At 43.2% G+C, this 19,423-nt stretch overlaps 1 protein-coding gene across 3 annotated transcripts; it reads left to right on the top strand.

Moving 5' to 3' along the window:
* The first annotated feature begins 363 nt into the window (after positions 1-363).
* On the top strand, positions 364-18,683 carry C1H14orf93 (chromosome 1 C14orf93 homolog). Of its 3 annotated transcripts, none has more exons than XM_087822897.1 (7): positions 364-377; positions 8,447-9,493; positions 11,676-11,996; positions 15,620-15,681; positions 15,863-15,966; positions 17,255-17,367; positions 17,948-18,683. In XM_087822897.1, exons 2-7 carry the CDS (start codon positions 8,900-8,902, stop codon positions 18,365-18,367), a joined length of 1,614 nt encoding a protein of 537 aa, XP_087679023.1. In that variant the 5' UTR covers positions 364-377; positions 8,447-8,899; the 3' UTR covers positions 18,368-18,683. The 3 variants fall into 3 exon arrangements, with proteins under 3 accessions (XP_087679023.1, XP_016061303.1, XP_087679021.1); XM_016205817.2 differs by lacking the exon at positions 364-377 and having other exon boundaries at positions 7,148-8,569; positions 8,675-9,493; XM_087822895.1 differs by lacking the exon at positions 364-377 and having other exon boundaries at positions 7,148-9,493.
* Positions 18,684-19,423: the final 740 nt, after the last annotated feature.

Raw genomic sequence — 19,423 nt, 5'->3', positions numbered from 1 at the left:
TTGTCCCGAGGAACTCGCTCACTGGATGGTTATTTATACTGGTAGGAGGACCTCTCTGCACTGAGAAAAAAATGATAGGAAAGGGTGAGAGGTGAGTGAGGAAGTGAAAAGGTGAGAGAGGTGGAGGGGGTACCTGAGGGCAGGGCCCCCAGGGTCCAAGCGGGAGGACGCGGGGGTCGGGGGTCGGGCGGCCCTCAGGGGGCCCCACGGGGCCCGCGCCTCCGGCGCCGCGCGCGTGTGCTCGCGGGCGGGGCGCCCCGCGGCCGCCGGTGGCCAATCCGGTCGGGCGTCCGGGGAGGGGCGGGGCTTGCCGGCTCCGGCTCCGCGAGTCCTCCTTTTTGCACACACACGAATACAAAGAGCCATACGACCTTCGGGTATCCTTTTTCCATTTTTTACCCCCCTCTTTAATCTGTGTGTGTGTTCAAAATTTTTAAAAATAGAGATCTATGGCAGTGCTGGGGTGAGGAAACTGTTGCTAAGGGGAATTTGCGCTTTCCCCCATTTCTTTTTCTGTCTCTCTTCCTCTTTCTTTTTCCTGGTCAAGGTTTTAAATATACCAAGAAGTTGAGGAGCAGGATGGTCGTGTACAACTGTTTCCAGCCAAAATTATAGAGATTTTTTTTCTTTTTACTATCACATTTTAAGAACTGGTAAATTTTTATGGTCGAGGGAATTTAAAAATGTAGCCGCTCGGGAAGTACAGATTTCGTTTTTTAAGCGGGCTGAAGGGATCATGTAAATTTCTGCCACTGGCAACGTCGAAGGAAGCGGAGGTTTAAGACTCCTTCACAAAGCTGTTTGCGTGCGTTTTACACACTCTCACGCCGAACCAAAAAGTGGCTTGAATGTGGCAGTTGTCCAAGGCCAATAGGTTAAAAATGTTTGGATATTGTAATTGTGACACTCATTTCCCTGGGGAGTGGGTCAAAGCCCTTTTTACAGTGTGCCTTACATTTTCATGAGTACGTGTGTGTTTCATGAAGCAAATAATATCCTAAAGGTTTATCTTGGGGTTTTGGGCTTTGTGTATATGTACAGTATGTGTATACGTGCCATATTAGATTTTGTTTTCAAAAGTGATTGCCTTTGGTTTTATGTGTGCAAAGTAGCCCCTAGGGTGTGAATTTTTTTCTGTTGTGTTCCCAAATGTGATCAAAACAGGGTTTTGTGTGCAAGTTCAAGTTTAGAAGAATTTCTACACCATGTAGCATACTCAAGCACTTTCATTCTGTGTGCATTTACTCTATTTTCCTGCTCCTCTTCTAAAGGATAAGATTGGTGAATAATTAAATAATTGCCAGGGAATATACAGTCCATGTGGCAAACGAGGGTAGGCAATTTATTGAATCTGTGATTCAAAGCCTTTTTTAGTGACTGTTTTGCCTAAGTGGTTTTACTTTTTATTGTCTCCTGTTCTTAAGTGTACAGCTGTGTATATTTTGGCCTTTATGTGTGGTTTGGTTGGTGTGTTCAAGAAGGGAAGTTCTCTCTTGGCTTTTTGACAAAATTGTCGTTTATAGGTTGGGATTTGTTTGAAAAGCTCCACAGCTGGCAAAGTATCAGGAAAATAGCCCAGTCAAATCCAATTCTGAAAAATTGTTCACGGTGGTGGTTAGTGGTGGGTGATGAGTGGTGGGGGTCAGAGAAGGCAAAGGCAAATAATAAATAGGAGGGATGAGAAATGCCTTTTTATCATGTTGCATTTTTAAAATAAAAAGCCTGCTCACATCTAAGTTACAGAGAAAAGTACATGAATTAGAGGACAACAAGCTTAGAGCAGAACCTCCAGTTATATGAGCTATATTCTCACTTCATTTTGTTACAGAACCACTGTCTCCTTAATTAGGAGTTATACACAAAATATTTATAGTCAACTCTATGTTCGCAGATTGGAGTAAAAGCATTGAAGTATATATGGGGTGATGAGGGAGAAACTGGAATGTCCAAAGTGTAGTAGTAGCAACCAAGAGATATAAAAGGATCTACTGTAGAGTTCAAATTTCATTACCACAATGTGTATGATGATAATACATTGCCATTCTTCACCTAGTGCCCTAGCTTCAAGCAATATTTGAGATACCAAAATACAGCGGTAAAATTATTTGTACAGTCCTTGAAATCCATTATAATGAAAGTGGCCCTCCGGGGGCTCTCTGCGTTTCTTACCTGAACTGAATGTATTTTTCCCCCTAACAATGCAAGCCAGATCAGTGCTTAACAAATACAGTCTCAAATGTGGCTCATTCTACAAGTTTAGACCTGCATACTCCGGAAATCTAGTCAGATTCTAGTGACTTCTGTGATGTGGCAGTACTGGAAATTTATAATGGAGTTTTACCCTTTCTAATTCTTTTCCGCAGTACTGCAGGTCGTCACACACACCTTTTGCCTCACTTTTTAGATCCCCAGAAAAGGAGGGGCTCTTCCTAGAGTGGAACACAGCCCAAGCCCCTGGCTTCCTGGCTATTTTTTACTAGGACCCTAGGTTCATATCCAATATCCTTGCTTTGAGTTTCATTCTTTGTAAGAAAGATAATTCCTCTTACGAATATATCTTGGCTTGGCCTTCCTACCAAAGCAAAGCAAAGCTAAACTTAGTTGATTTTGTTTGGGAATCTGCGAGGCCCCTAGAGGTGAAAACGTCTTTAAGGGGAACTGCTAGTGACATCTGAGGGAGTTGTGACCAAGCCCCGCAGAATCGAAAAGCCTCCCACCACTAAAAGTATGAAGCCGACGTGTGGAAAAAAACACACACAAAAAACTATTTGTAGCCACTGTATTTATAATCTTGTGCACGCAGCTTTCTAAGCAGCAAACTAAAGCAAGTAAATAACAAAAAAACAAGTTAAAGATGGCGCCTGACGGGCCTTGAAAAAGCCTGCAGTCGTGTCCCTCCCTGAGGAGGCCCCTCCCCTCCCTGGCTCGTTGAGTGACTGTGGATTGGAGCCAGTAGCGCCCCGGGCTCTGCTCCCCGCCCATATTCTAACCGCCAATCATAGGGAGTCAGAGGACAAGCGGGGCGGTGCCTCCCTGCGTGCGCGCGCTGGGCCGGTACACGGACAGGCGCCCTGGTGTCCTTCAGCTGCAGGCGCGCGGGATTTGGTGGCGCTGAGTCAGCTGGCGGGGTGGTGCGGGGTCCGTGCGGTGGGACACCATAGGGCTGCCACAGAGGTGCCACTGCGGGAGAGGCGTCCTCAGCTGAAGACCGCAGAGCTTTCGTGGTCACGTAGTCTACTCACGGTATCCCAGCTAGATCCCCGAGCGCGCCTTGGGCCACTCTGCTGGCCACTACCCCCTGGGGAATCATGCCTTTCCCCGGGACTCCCAGGACACGCTCTAGGATTGGGTTCAGGAGCGGGTCGCCTTGTTCCTTGTGGCTTCGGAGGCACTACGTGAGCTCGGTTCCCCCTGCGTCACTGCGGTCGCCCTGCCTGTATCTGAATCACACTGTCTATTCGGATATAGTTCTGCCCCTGGTGCCCACCTTGTCATCTTTGAGTAATATATAATCAACTAACATTTACCAAGTGCTTTCTGGGCACATGATATAGCTTTGGTTTTTTTATTTTTCAGTTTCTCCAGAAATGCAGGAAGAATCCTTTAAACATCAGGCACATTTATATGAAAAGCTTAAACTGGAAAATTTAATTTTGCCAAGTTGCATTTTAGCAAATGTAGATAAAAACTGCTACGCTGGATTAAAAACTCATACCACTCTACAATTATTCTTGGAATTTATTGGATTAGGTGGAATCCTTTTCATTCCTACCTGATTCTGCCCTCTGGATCTACCTCTCTCTTTTTTGCCCCTAAAATGAGGTCTTAGGTTTCCTTTGCAGGACAATAGTAATTTATGCTATTTGCTTATCTACTCTTGTGTGATAAAGAGCTCATTTCTAAAAGAAGTAGGTTTCTAGAGGACCTTTTAACAAGTGAGCCATTTTGCACCTTCAAGTGGAGGAGTGGGGCTGACCAGCACAGCAGGAGTTTTAAGTGGCATTTTCCTTTTTTATTTAAAATAATAATGGCATGAATTGCTATGCTCTCAGTAATCATATTTAAGGAAGCCCATAGCTAGCATGACCCTGGATGAGTCAAGGGCCCATTATAAAAACATGCATCATCTGAGTGATACCATATCATACACATCTAGTAGTGAAAAAACTTTTTATTTTTCATATTTTGGAGGTGAACTCAGTCATGCAGAAAATTCAAACTCAGAATGGGTAGGAAGCACGCAAGGGAGCTGCCAAGTGTATGATATATTTAGTTCTAAAAAAATACATGTGACTTGGAAGGAAAGGGATAGTTAAGATTATGGGCAGTCTCACCCTGAACTGTCTGTCTAAAGATGAGTTTTCTTTTTTTATTCAAATATTTGTGAGTAAAATATCAAAATTATTGAAAAGTACATTTTCTAGGCTCCTTTCACCTGTATTAAAATTAGAGCAATACTGAAACGAACCCCAAACACATATTTTATGCAAACTTACATTTGACAGCTGCTGTCACTTTGTGTTGACAGCTCATCATAAGACTGGAGATTTTTTTCTGAACACTCAATTTTAAAAGTTGATAGCATTTTGCAAAAGGCATGTATGTTTTTCTATGGTGGTCAATCTTAGTTAATTCCTATTTTTTCTTTCTTGAACAAAAATATGAACTCTGTGTTAAGATAAGTTAGCGTACTGAAATTGCATAAGTGGACAATATCAGTGTTTAATAATGCTATAGATACTGCCTGGTTAATTTACTACAGTTAACCATTGCTTTGCCAGGTACTCCATGTATTGCTTCATTGGTTATTGAATTAAAGTTACACATTTTGAGAAGTAAGAGCAAAAAAAGGTTAGGCATGTTAATAATGTGGCAGGGTTAAATGAGCTTCAGAACCTTAAGCTAGTAATGGAAAAAAGTAAGAATAATTATATTAGGCCTGGAGTGTTATAAAAGAACTGAACAGGTTGTAACAATAGATAATGCAGCAGTGCCTGTTACCAATTTGAATTACTCGTACTGTGGAAAGTCCAAAGTAAAAAGAAAGTGTAGTATACAACTCTTTCTTCCTCTCTACACCTCAATGAATCTGTCCCTGCGTTCATGTTTTTCTTTTCTGCAGTCTTAGGGAAGAGCTCACCTTCCTTCCTCTCACATTGGGAGGATCCTTGTTAGGAGAAAAAACTTAAATCCTTTTCTAATAGCATCATTCTTTCCTTTTTCACTGGCCATTTTCTCTCTGCATTTTAAATATACTAAAGTCCTACTTTCCTATTTCCTTTCTTCCTTTCATAACTGAACTCTAGAAAACTTCATGTTGTGCTCCCATTTTCTTTCCATCAGTTCCTCTTTCATCTACTACTACATAGTATTACTTTCATTACAAAAAATATATATCTCTGGTCATTGCCAGTGACCATCACAGACAAGTTTTTTTCATCTTTTTAAATCATTCCGCTGCACTTGTCACCATTGATTAGATCAACTTTCTTGACATTCTGTCTCCTTTGGCTTTCATAACAATGTTTTTCTCCCACCTCACTGACCATTCTTCTCTTTTAATGAAGCCCCTTCCGTGGATTGGCTTGAAGTGCTGTCCTTGGCCTTTGCATTTCGCACTTTATATTTACCCCTTGCTGAACTCATTCACTCGCTCAGTTTCTACTGTAAACCTCCTGCTAAAGATTTCAAATCTGCATTCCATCTCTGACTTTCCTCTTAGTTGTTTCTCAGTCTTAGCCAGTTGCTTTCAGTACACTTTATTTAAAGATGTTGCCATCAGTTGAAATTTAACATGTTGAATAAATACATGTCTCTAACATGCTAGTGCCTCCTCTCAGCTTCCTCACTTCTATCATTACATCAATGGTACCATCTTCTGACCTCCAGGCTTATAATCTTGAAGTTGTCTTTAACCAATATCTCTATCCCTCATATTTATTAAGAAATATTATCAGCTCTCCCTTCAGGATGTTGAACCTTTATATCCACAGCCCTCTCATTCTCATCAAATCACTCCTTGATTACTTAAAGAGTCTCCTCATCTCTAATTCTTCCCTTAGGTTTCTAAAACAGGGGTCAGCAGACTATAGCCCATAGACTAAATCTGGCCCACCACCATTTTTGTATGGCCCACGAGCTAAGAATGGTTTATGTAAATTTAATGTAAATATTAAATATTTTATGATATTTCCATGTCAGTGAATAAAATATTGGAACAGTCATGCTCATTTGTTTACCGTATTATCCAAGGCTGCTTTCTGCTACAATGGCAGAGTTGAGTAGTTGCAGCAGAAAGCACATGAAGGCAGGGTAAATGCCTCATGCAAGAAGAGTGTTGGGGTAAGAGCATAGCAGTCATCAGTTTGGTATCAGAAAAGGTCCCCACCGAGTCAGTGTCTCAGCTTGATACATCTTAATTTCTGATTTTATAAAAACTGAGCCCAAATGACAAGCATTTGTGTGTTACCATCTACATAATTTTCTTTTTCTCACAACACCCGTGTTTCAGATTAAACTCCTTGCATGATGTTGGTTAAAAAAATGAAAAACCCTGCAGGAGCAGTGTAGGCCATTATTTAGGAAGGAAAGGGAGATATAAATGATTCATCCATGAATTGACATAGGAATCACTTAGTGCTTTCCTTTAACCTTTAGTTTTAATTTGGCTTTAACCTTTCATTTTAGACTTAGTTGTGCCTTCCAATGACTCTAATGACAGAGAAGCTATAATGGATTTGAGTTCAGTTCTTGTAGGAAGTGAATACCTGGCACAGAAAAGTGTTTCTTTTTTTTTTTTTTTTTAAGATTTCAGATGCTCCCAAGAATAACTTTTTTATTATTTTTTATTGATTTTAGAGAGAAGAAGGGAGAGAGAAACACTGATGTGTGAGAGAAACATCGATTGGTTGCCTTCTGTATGCACCCAAACTAGGAATCTAACCCACCACCTTTCAGTGAATGATGCTCTAACCAACTGAGCCACACCAGCCAGGGCAGAAAAGGGTTTCTTGATATAAAGGGTGGAAAGAACAAATTAAAGATTATTCTTTTTTTTTTTTTAATATGTTTTTATTGATTTAAGAGAGAGGAAGGAAAAGGGAGAGAGAGATAAAAACATCAATGATGAGAGAGTCATTGATCGGCTGCCTCCTGCCCACCCACAACTGGGAATCAAGCCCGCAGCCTGGGCATGTGCCCTGACCAGAATTCAACCATGACCACCTCGTTCATAGGTCGACGCTCAACCACTGAGCCACACCAGCTGGGCAAGACTATTCTTTAATAATCAAATATAATGAAAATGCATTGTCAGATTTACACTTTAGTACCTCAGAGGCACTGATACTACCTGTTTCTGAAATGAGATTGCTGACTCAAAAAAAACAAACCCAAAATCTCAATATACAGAAAACTTTCCTAACCTCCTCCTTTCCTTTTAATTGTGATGTTATAGTTTACAGGGTAAGATAGAAATATATCCCTTGAGGTAATTGTAAACATACTTAAGATTTTGTCACTTGGGGAGCTTTAGGCAGAAGGATTCTTTTTTCTATAATCAAGTATCATTTAGAAAATGACAGTATGAAGTTCCTTGGAGTGTTCTTAGTGGTGGAAATCAACCCTCCCACGCCTTTTTTTTTTCTTCTCTTTCTCCTGGAGTAGTTTAGTTGCTTAACTACGGTGATTCAAAAGAGAGACAGTTTGGTTTACCATTGATACTCTGGTTTCTCCTTTTATGGGGGCTGGTCATGTGGACAAAGTGGCAGCATTTAGCTATTTAAACATTCCTGTTGAGCTTTGCCTCTCCCTTAAGGAGCATGTGAAGTGGAGATGAGGGACCCCAGAAGTGATCTCTTTGGGCTACGGGCGGAAGGATTCAGAACAGTTAATTTCCTTTGCAGAGGTGGAGGACTAGGTGTATACCACAGGGCAAGGGGCTCTGCAGCCCTGGGTTACTACAGATCAATTCTCTAATTCAGCTTTTCCTTTCATTTCCCTACCCCATCCCCAAAGCATTAATGATATAATAGTGTGAGGTCGGTGACATGTTCAGGGCTACGGTAATCAGCATATTTCTTATTTAGGAGTCTTAATCTGAATGCGTCTGTATGAAAATTATAGAGGATAGAATCATGATTCTTTATGTCAACAAAAAGTGGTATCAATTAAAAAAATAAATACTAGGTTGAAAATAGATAACTGGATTCTGCTGTCTTCCTCTGACCTTGAAAAAGATACATAACTTTTTCACATTGTTTCTTCTCTGGACCTGGTGTTATATGTGTTTCCTAGAGCTGCCCTATGGATGAGATAACCTTTGTGAAGTGTTCTGAACTCTAAGGAATGATGTCAGAGCAATAAAATGCAATATTATTATTACAGCAAATGTAGTGAGGAGGAGAAAACATCTCCATTTTCTTCCTTAATCTTCTAATCTTTTCAGATCCTGGTGGGTCCTTTTGAGTCCCCTCTCTGCTCCTTTGGTTGGAGTGGTAGGGAGCTCCATGCTTGGGTGCGGGAAGAATGCCTTCTCCCCTATGAAACTGTGTTCATCAGGAAGGCCTTTGTAGGTACCACCCTTTCAGTAAGGGGTAAATATGACACCCTGTGTGTTGTGCTAGGGGAGCACAGGATCGGCAGACAGAAGAAGGTATCTGTCTCTCCTCCGCAGGGCGAGGAGAAGCAGCCATGGACTGTATGCTCCTTCACGGCTTGCCTACTCCTTCACAGAATACACCGCCTGTTGTCCAGGCTCCTCTGATCACCCTCTATGAGAAAGAAAAGTGAATCCAAAGAGGCCAGTGCTTCCTACCAAACTTGTGAAGTCCAGTTGACTGGGGATATCTTTTAGAGCAGCCCAGCAGTGTGAGCGTGGTTGTTCCTCGTTTCATCAACCATGTCCTTCAGTGCCACCATTCTCTTCTCCCCTCCCAGTGGCAGTGAGGCCAGATGCTGCTGCTGTGCCTGTAAGAGTGAGACTAGCGGGGGCAACACAGGCTCTCAGAGTGGGAATCCTCCTTCCAGCACCCCTATCACAGTGACTGGACATGGCCTGGCAGTTCAGAGTTCAGAGCAGCTCCTGCATATCATCTACCAGCGGGTGGATAAGGCAGTGGGCCTGGCTGAGGCTGCTCTGGGCCTTGCCAGGGCTAACAATGAATTGTTAAAACGTCTCCAAGAGGAAGTGGGTGAGTTGAGGCAAGGGCAGGTATCCACCCCTGATGAAGATGAGGACAGCCGGGCACATGGTTCACCACTTGAGCCTGGGCTTCTCAAGGAGAGTCCTGGGGAAGGTTGCAAGGCTGTGTCTGCCGTGGAAGAAGAGGAGTGTGACAGCGTGGGCAGCAGTGTGCAGGTGGTGATCGAACAGCAGCTGGGAGCAGCCTTGGCTGTAGGGCCTGGGCCTTTGGGCTTCCCAGCCCCTCAGAGGGATATGCGGCTCCCGGGATGTGCCTTGGCTGCCAGCGAGGGGGTCCCGATGCTCAATCCTGTGAGTATGGCTGCAGAGCAGGACACGGGTATTGCTGCTGCTTAGAGCTTTTCCTGGCCTTTCTCTTTTTTCTTTCTTTCTGTATTCCCCCCCCCTCCCTAAACCTTTCTTTTGGTCATATTTGTGATAAAACAGAACAGTGCCAAGTTTTCTTTGCCTTCAGGGATAATCAGCACTCCTGTTTTCTTCCTGACCCCTAGCCTCTTTGGCGGGAGGTATTTCTAGTGTGTGGTGATGGGGGTGCCCCTTCTCTCTCTCTCGCAGTAGCTGTATGGCACCTTCTCCTCTACAGCTGTCTCAGCTGCTCCATGCTCTCTGTCTCTCCTGACGAGAATGCCTGCCGTGCACAGACGGCTCATTTATATTTTATCATGGGCCCTCTGCTTGCCAAGAGGAATTCAGTACAGAGAGATGGGAATGAGAGGGGAGAGAAGCAGAGGCAGAGAGAGTGAGAATGAGAGAGAGAGAGAGAGAGAGAGAGAGAGAGAGAGAGAGAGAGAGAGAGAAGGAAAATGTGAGAGGGGAAGGACAAAGGTAATAAAAGACAGGATAGGGAGGGAAAGAGGTAGGTGGAAATGAAGGGTTGAGGAAGGAGAAAAAGTGAAAAAAGGACGCATAAAAGAAAGGTGAATCTAAATGGATAGAAAATTTATGCAAGAGAAAATATGAGGTAAGGTGGGAAGAAGGTAGAGGAAAGGAAATAAAATGAGGAAAAAAGTGGTTCACTGAGAGTTAACAGTAAGAGAATAATTTACGGAGTAAGAGGGAGGCAAGCAAGCATATTTGTGATCAGGAAAAGACATTGAAGTACTTTGTGCTATTTCAGTTTCTTTATTGCTCAGGGCCATATGAGCAGGCAAATCCTGGCTGAGTAGAGTAAAAACTGCAGAATGTCACACATGGAAGTATAAAAAGGAGATGGAACAACTATAGAGATCATAGAGATGGGAAAATAACAGATATGTTGCCACTTGAAAGACCATGGGAGGTCTGTCAACTCTCCTCCACCAGGTTCTTCCTCTGCCCTTTCCCTTTTCCGTCCCCCTGCCATGACAAGGCCCAGATACCCAGTAGAGTAGAGGAGCAGAACACACTGGGTGGATGGAAGGGAGACAACACCCAGCCTATTTGCTGGATCTGAGAAAGGAATGTGTAAACTCTCCTGTTGCCCTCCAGTGTCATACAGCTGGTCACTGCTCCCCAAAGACCTAGCCATGTGGGTGAGTGGTGGCCACTACTATTCTCCCCAATCTGTGCCTGGCCAGGACTGTCAGTGGTTTGGGGCTGCAGGAGGAGGAATTGGGAAGGCAGGAGGAGGCAGGAGGGTACCGGGCCAGGCAATGCCCTGAGCTGTGGTCCCTTCAGGCAGGGAAGGTTTCCAAGCTGACAGGATGGAATTATATTTCCCAGCGCCGAAAGCAGCTCACAGGTCTATAAATCTCAGCCTCCTCCCCCGCTTCGTTCTGTGTCCCCCACACACACACTTTCACTATTTAGTTTTCTTGGCTGTAGAAATCCCCCCTCCTTCCCTCTCTCTCGCTTCCTCCCTCCTTCCTTTCCCTGCCCTGTGTGTCCTTGAGTGAGGGCACAGGCAGGCAAGTAGATGTCAAGGCAGTGACAGTTGGATGTGACCAGGGCAGGATCAAGGTGAGGGCACAGACTGGCTCCACAAAGGAGTGGGGATAGGGGTGGGGGGAGTTGGTGCCTGCCACTCTAGAGATTTCTAACTCTGTACCTCCCTCCTTTGCTCCCATTTTTCTCCTGTTTCTCCTCTTTATTTTTGTTACCATTTTATTTTCTTGCTCCTTTTCTTGCTTGGTTTTCCCTTTTTTGTCATCACTTCCTCCCCCAATCCCTTTTAGACAAAACACTTACCTAGCTTCAGTTCTTATACCCAAGAGCAAATCATAAATGACCCCTTACAAATAGAGCATCAGAAACATGCCTTATCCTTGTAATCAGTCCTATGGTAATGACCCAACATGAGAGGCCCTGTACACACAGAAATATTTGCCCAACGCTCCCATAGGAGTCCCACAGAAACAAGCCATTGACCATTAAAGACTGTGTTAGATTCCCCCCTGCTTTCCACTCTGTTCATTATCCTTGGCCAAAGATTGATGGTTAACCAGGTTCCCCTAAGCCTGGATGGCTAATAGGCTATTCTTTTTTATGTTCTTAGCTGGTGGATGATTATGTGGCCTCTGAGGGTGCAGTACAGCGGGTGCTGGTCTCTGCTTATGCCAAGCAGCTCTCACCAGCCACACAACTGGCAATTCAGCGGGCAACTTCAGAGACAGGGCCAGAAAATGGAACCAAGCTGCCACTGCCTCGCCCTGAGGACATGCTCAGTGCTGCTGCTGCGCTGGAAGGTGCCTTGGAAGAATCAGGCCCAGGGGCAACTGGGGAGCTGAGACACTCTCTAGGGTTTACTGCTTCCCCATGCAGGACCAGAGGGAGTGGGCAGAAGAACTCCAGGCGCAAGCGGGATCTGGTACTCTCTGTGAGTGAACTCAATTTCTATGAATTTTTCTTCAGTCTGGAAAGATAAATGATGAGTAAAGTGTGGGTTGATTTTAAACTTCCCATATTGAATGAAAGGTATCCTGAATCTTACTAGAGTGGGAGGGGCAAGAAGGAGATTATTCCATAGTTCTAGGGTTAGGTAGCCCCGCTATCGATGAAACTTTTCTTAGGCTTTTCCAGATAGATTGATATCTTCCATTTAAAAAGGAGGACATTATATCACATCTCCCAGGGATCTAATCTAATGGGAAGATCTTTAAGGGATTGAGCAGTTTGACCACTGAAGGATAATACTGGAAACTTGCCTACAAATTACCAGTGTTCAGGGTAAGCAGCAAGGAGCCCTTTGGGCAGAAGGCCAGAGTGTCCTGAGGTGGTCCCAAACTCCAAGGATGCAGAGGGCCACTAAACACTAAACTCAGTTATAAAGGTTTGGGGATTCTAGTGAGTCTCAGAGCTCTTGGCAGAGAAGATACTGGCCTGAACCAGTTCTGTCTAAGACGTTGGTGTGGCTTAAAACCCTAGGAACATCGCTCGACATCTTACAGTGTGCAGGACAAGCCCCTACAATTATCCAGGCCTAAAATGTCAGTAGTGCCAAGGTTGAGAAACCTGTTCTAGGTTGACCACAGTCCTTTGGATCAACTCTGTGCCCAAAAACATCTTTCTGATAACCATGGGGATGTTCTTTAGCCATATAATGTTCATATTGACTGTAATGGGTTTCCATGCCCTCAATAATGGCTGATGAAGTAACTTGAGAGTTCTGGTTAGGAGTGGAGATCGCCACTCACATCCAACCGAAACCTTATCACAGTATATAGTATCACCCATTTCTTCTTGTTACAGTCTTAGCAAAGATTGAAAACGTTTATACCTCCCTTATTTACATTACTTCTTTCTTCCTTTTCCTTTTTCTAAGAGATACTACTTTTACTCTCCCTTTCATTTGATTTGTTTTTACATTGAGGGATTTTTTTCCCTAGGAAAACCAGTATCAACTTGTTTCTAACTTTCATTTCAAATAAGTGAGGGACATCTCACTTATCAAGAACAAGGAGTGGGTTTAGTTTCATTATCATGGATTCTGGCCTAAGAGGTCCACTTTTGTTGCCAGGGATAGAAATGGAGGCATTTCAAGGGATTTCCTCAAACTTTATAGTGTGTAAGTTATGAATAAATGTATGATAATTCTCATTTGCATAAAATTGGGATTTTTCTATCATTTTCATTCCTCTCCTACCTACTATCTCTGCTAAAAGATCCATTGTCAAGGCCTGGTTTCTTGCTGCCCTTTGGAGAGCTTGGTGGAATAGCAGACCTTCGGAGGGAACAGCATGCTCACTCATTATAGCACTTGAAAAGGATCTAGAGGACCAGTCAGGGAACTTTGCTGACCATCACAGAAGATGGTTTAAAATGTTCACCCTGGCCAATTTGGCTCAGTGGTTAGAGTGTCAGCCCATGGGTTGAAGGGTCTCAGGGTGGACTGAAGGTTCCCAGGTTCGATTCTGGCCAACGGCATGTACCTTGGTTGCAGGCTCCATCCCCAGCCCAGTTGGGGAACTATCAATATGTCTCTCTCACATCGATGTGGTTTTTTTTTCTCTCCCCCCCCCTTCTCCTTCTCCTTCTCCCTCCCCCTCCTTCCACTCTCTCTGAAAAAGCAATGGAAAATATATCCTCAGGTGAGGATTAAAATAAATAAATAAATAAATAAATAAATAAATAAATAAATAAATAAATAAGTAAATAAATAAAATAGAATGTTCTTGTGTCAGACTAGGTTTAGAGGGAGAGAAATCGTTGCAGATCTTCGCTATTCCAACCTTTAACTATGGGGAGGAATCAGAGAGCCTGCTGTGGAATGCTGCTAGGGATCCAAAAGAACCAAACTGGAACTTTTAATTCCTTGAAATGCTGTACATCCCAGGCATCCCTTGTGGAAATCCACTTATTTTTAGCTCACTTAGGAGGTAGGTGAGCCAGCGGCCTTTACAGTCTTAATACTTACTATTATCTAGAGTATTTTCCCTTTCCACTTCAAGCCTGGTTTGATTTTTATCAGCTCATCTCTTCTAAGACACTTGAATTGGAAACTGTGTAATTCCTTTTTTTTCCTTTCTTCTTTTGCAACTTTCAAATTCTTTCTGAAGCATTCACATATTCCCCCTGTGATTCCTTAAATTTGGACTTCTAAGAGGTAAAATAACTCTAACAAATATGAAACTAGCATCATAGCCTTTTTTATAGAGACCCTAGCCACAAAGAATTAACAGTAATTTTCTAAGTTGATATGGTCAGTCAGCCATAGAGGTAGAAGGGTAAACTGGGCAATTCTGAATATGAAGCTGAAGTCTTGAGGTCAGCATATGAGCTCATCAGCTTGATACTGGGTAACATCCATTGACTATGGGAGCTTGGGATGCAAGTATAATCAGAAACAACAGAACTAAATTTAATAGGAAGAAATGTTGAATCCTGCATTAAAATTTTTTAAAAATCTGCAGAATGGTGGAGATAGTAATCCATGTGAAAAATGAACTTGAGTTGATGACAGGTTCACTATGAATGAACCCTATGACCCTGTGAATAGGAGTGGGGTTGCTAAGAAAGGTAACACCATCTTGGGTTTCATTCCTAGAAGTGTGGAGTTCCACTCAGGGAAATAATGCTCTCTTTGGCCAGACCTCAACTGATGAGTTAGATTTGGTTCCAGGTACCATGTTGTAAGAGAGATACTGGCAAATCAAGGAGCCTTATAGTTTCATGACGAGTCTGTCTGGAAACTCTGTCACAAGGAATGGCTAAAGGAGTTGGGGGTATTTAGGCCAGGTAAGAGAAGACTTTGGGAGTACATGAAAAGCAGTCTTCAAATATTTCAGGTACTATTATGGGCAAAATGGGTCAGATTTTGGAGCATCTAAGGCAGAATTTTTAAACAGATGTTCAACAATAGAATAAACTGACTGAAAATTAGTGAGGACCCATCATTAAAGGTATATAAGCAAAACTGAAAGACAGCCTATTTAATGGTATGAGAGGGAGGCTGGACAACAGTGTCTCCAGGGTCCTTTCCAATTCACATTTCTGTTATTTTAGTTGTGTGTACCCCTGGGATTTGTGGTAATGTGCAAAGGGATATACCTGGGGCATTTTCCTGGGTCATCAATTGTACTAGAAGATTTTAGAAGATATTTTTATATTAAAAGAAATATAGTTATATTATGAAGAAATTATTAAAATTTGCAAGAGTAGGGGGCTTCAAGAAATGTCCACTTGCAATAGCCCTTTGGTGCATATTTGTTCTCTCCTTGCTATTGGGAGTATGTTTGTGGAAATGTTTGAGACCCTCTGCTCCAATTCCTCAGGAGCAGAAGTGAGACTAGAGATGATCTTGGAGTCTTCACACAAATTAATTGGGGCGGGGGGGGAGGCGTGGCATTAGAAATACTAACTTGGATAGGCTCTTTGGCTAAGAAAGGGCATTGACAGAAAAGATTCAGACAGAGAACCCTATGGGGACAATCCATAGGGACCAGAGGAGGGTTTCATCATATCCACTCCTGGTTTGATTCTGTGTTTGTTTTTCCCCCCTAGAAATTGGTCCACAATGTGCATAACCACATCACCAATGACAAGAGATTCAATGGGTCTGAAAGGTATGGTCCACTTGAGGGAAAAGGGTCACAATGTACCTTGCCAAGAAGAGGGAAGCTGAAGGGGCTGCTGTAATATAATAATGAAGGAATTTACTGCAAAGTTGATTAGTGCTGGAAATCTTCTGTTTGTCTAGTTTCAAAAATGCTGACTGCCTTATTCACTCTCTTCTCTTTGTGGCAGCATCAAATCCTCTTGGAATATTTCAGTAGTGAAGTTCCTTCTGGAAAAGCTCAAGCAGGAGCTGGTGACCAGTCCCCACAATTACACTGATAAGGAGCTGAAAGGTGAGAAAAACCAAGTTAACTTCAATTTTGTCCTTTTTCCCTGTTCCTGGTCAGAGAAGAGGCATAGTGGAGATGATTTAGATGATTTGAAAATAGTGGATTAAAAAAAATTTTTTTGGCTTCTCCTCACCTACAATATTCACAGGATTATCTCTAATTGCCTTTTTATTCCCCTACTCACTGAAATGAAAATGGGAGAAGGAAAGGGCTAGAACATCATTATGCATGATGTTTATATAAGGCCTGAATCTAGGGTGTTATGAAAAGGAGATCAGAATCCAGGCCAGCCCTTTTGTCCCTGAGTTTTAGGTCCTGGGCTTTCTTTTTTCCTTATTCTTCTGTTATTTGTCTGTAGCTAACCCTGAAGCATTAAGAACACTTCTGCTGAAGAGAGCCAATGTCACAATTCAGTAGAGGTGGCAAACTTGACACCTGTCTGAGTCAGGAGGGCTCCTAGGAGTTCTCACTGGCAGTGCTAACCAGAAAACAGACTGACCGGGAGACAGAGAAGCAACTTGCTTAAAATCACCTGGCAAGTCACCTGCAGAACCAGGATGGACCTGGTGGCTCTGTCCACATCCAGTTCAGGGCATACCACCATATCCCATGTAGCTTTGTCATGCCCAGTCCTGAGCAGAGATCTGATACCTCAGCCCCATCCAGTCTGCTTGGCCCCACCCATCAAATGCTACAGCCTCTGGCATCAGGGCAGCAGTCCCCATGGTTTATGGGCTTGAGCATCCCCCCCCATCCTCCTGCAGCCCCTGCCTGCAGCCTCTAACCATCAATGGGACCCTGAGACTCAGACACCTGGTCTGTTAATGATCACAGTGGGTGGGGTTGACCCCAGATTTCAGGTACTGTCACTGTGTAAGCCAAAATGGCACAACTGAGATAAGGTGAATAAGTGACAAATAAGGTCACCTTTTTATGAAAAAAAGAAAGCAAGCTTCCACTGAAAAAGCACTTGTAATCTACTATCAGCAGAGTAGAATGGGGGTTAGTTTAATTGGGGGAGTGGGAAGGGAGTTACAAAAGCATTGGAGTTTTCTAGTGGGAGGAACGGGAGGAGTTAGTGTTACAGATTGATGTGGGCAGGAAGAGCTAAACCGAAGAGGAAGTTTTGAATATAGTGGATTTTAAAAAAATTTGTTTGCTGTTGAGTGATTACTCCAAGAAAACTCATCGTCTAAATAGTGATACTCACCCTCCCAGCCAGTACTGTTAGGGCAGAACAAAGAGCTGAGAACCACTGCTCCGTGCTCCCTCCCTTCTGTGTCCCTGCCAGGTGCCTGTGTAGCCTACTTCCTTACTAAGAGGCGTGAGTACCGCAACTCCCTGAACCCCTTTAAAGGCCTGAAGGAAAAAGAGGAGAAGAAACTTCGAAGTCGCAGATACCGGGTAGGTTTCTAGGCCTTCCTTTCAAGATGCTAGACTCTAAACCCTAATAAGCACCAGTGGGAAGGGCCAGAGATCCTGGCATCTGAGAATAGAATTGAGAGCCAGGAATGTAGGCAGATAGAGGAGGAGGAGGCTGAGCCAGTTCTTAAGATTTGACTTGGGGGCTGAGTTCTCTCCCACACAGATTTTACAGCCTTTTTTTTCCTTTTTAATTTTTACCAAAGCAAAATTATCTAAATAATACAAAGTGTTAAAATACAGCATAAAGATACAAAAACAGACATACTAATTCTAATTAGGAATGTAATTATGATGTTACATTTTTTATAATCCACAATTATGTTTCGGAAATCACACAAACATAGATCACTGATTTGAATGAAATGCATGAATTTGTAGCAGAGCTTTGTAGTTACAAAAAAAAAACACAAAAAATTACCAAAGAATGCCCATACTTAATGTTTATTCCACCTTTGTGTCATATTCCTGGATACAGATTTCTTCCTATCAAAACCTTCTCCCCAAACCTAATCCATAGTTTGTTTCTCTTCTTAATCTCTGTCCTGGGCTCCTACCATAGCTTTTTGCCAACCGATCCAGTATCATGAGGCATTTTGGACCTGAGGACCAGCGCCTATGGAAGAACGTGACAGAAGAGCTGATGTCAGATGAAGAGGACAGTCTTAATGAGCCTGGTGTCTGGGTAGCCAGGCCTCCCCGATTCCGGGCCCAGCGCCTCACAGAGCTCTGCTACCATCTGGATGCCAACTCTAAGCATGGCACTAAAGCCAACCGTGTATATGGGCCTCCCTCAGACCGATTACCTTCTGCTGAGGCCCAGCTCCTTCCACCAGAACTTTATAATCCTAATTTCCAAGAAGAGGAAGATGAGGGAGGTGATGAAAATGGACCTATCTCCCTGTCTTTTGACCAGTCCCACAAAACCTGCTGTCCTGACTTGAACTCATTTATTGAAATCAAGGTGGAAAAGGATGAGTGAAATCTATAACCAAGAGTAGCTATGGCGTCTGCCACTCCCCATGTCCCAGAAATGGCTATGGGGCTTCCTAGAATAATGATATGTCCTCTTCAGTATGAGAAAGCAAGTCTGCCTCTCTTATTAACATAGTCCCTACTGGAAGTTGAAGCTGGCACCTCTGGTGGAATGAAAGGACTTACCTGAAAGGGGGAAAACTCACCCCATTGTGATTGGCAAGCCAGAAAATGCTTATTTCTAAGCATAAACAGTGCCTCAGAAGAGCCTGGGATGAGAAAAGGAGGAGAATGGGTCTAAGAAACACGAGGCCTTCTAGACATATGCCGGGTCTCTGAGTTTTTTGTTTTGTTTTATTTTTCGGGTTTCACTCAAAGCTCTTGGGAAGCAGCCCTGGCTGCACCTTCTGCTTTCCCAAGACTGCTGGTCTTGCTCTGCAGTGGAAGCAGCACTGGACCAGTCCAGGGTAATACTGCCACCTGGTGGGAAGTTTCAGTCATGGGCTTCATTCTGAGCAGAAAGGGCTCCATTCCTTTTTGGAAATTAGGATGTAGTTTTATTGAATTACATAAAGCAGATTTTATTATTTGCATCTTACACATGAGGAAATTAAGGCTTAAAGAGTTCCCATGCCTCACTGGCACCCGCTCTCCCACTGTGTGCGTATATAAGGCTCTGAAGCTATTTCTTAGTCCTGTCAGCCATGCTGTATTTTGAGGAAGGTGTGTGTGTGTGTGCACACGCTAGCACACAAAATGTGTTCATTTTGAATAGATTGAGAAGTAAAAATGGCTTTCTAGTCAGTCAGTCATGTAACAAACATTGATTGCTTACTAGGTGTCAGATAGTGTGCTATAGATACACTATTGATCAAAGTAGGTGCTGATCAGAGGTTTTATTATCTAGTCAGAAAGCCAGGCAGTTAAGTAGTCAATGAAATAAACTGTGATAAGAGTGATGATGAGGGAGTGTAGGGTGCACTGGCAGTATACAGCAGGGGTAGCTAACCTACTCTGGTGATCTGGAAAGGCTTCTCAGAGTGGTGTTTAAACTGATACCTGA

The sequence above is a fragment of the Miniopterus natalensis genome, chromosome 1, assembly GCF_054644295.1.
Source record: "Miniopterus natalensis isolate mMinNat1 chromosome 1, mMinNat1.hap1, whole genome shotgun sequence".
NCBI lineage: Eukaryota > Metazoa > Chordata > Mammalia > Chiroptera > Miniopteridae > Miniopterus > Miniopterus natalensis.
This window is presented reverse-complemented; position numbering and strand designations above follow the sequence as displayed.

What these genes read in the sequence shown, in the direction of transcription:
- C1H14orf93 (XM_087822897.1), top strand. Translation starts at nt 8,900, where the DNA reads ATGTCCTTCAGTGCCACCATTCTCTTCTCCCCTCCCAGTGGCAGTGAG. An exon ending in AGCGGGATCTGGTACTCTCT is followed by an intron (nt 11,997 to 15,619) that starts GTGAGTGAACTC and finishes TTTCCCCCCTAG; the next exon opens with AAATTGGTCCACAATGTGCA. An exon ending in AGATTCAATGGGTCTGAAAG is followed by an intron (nt 15,682 to 15,862) that starts GTATGGTCCACT and finishes TCTTTGTGGCAG; the next exon opens with CATCAAATCCTCTTGGAATA.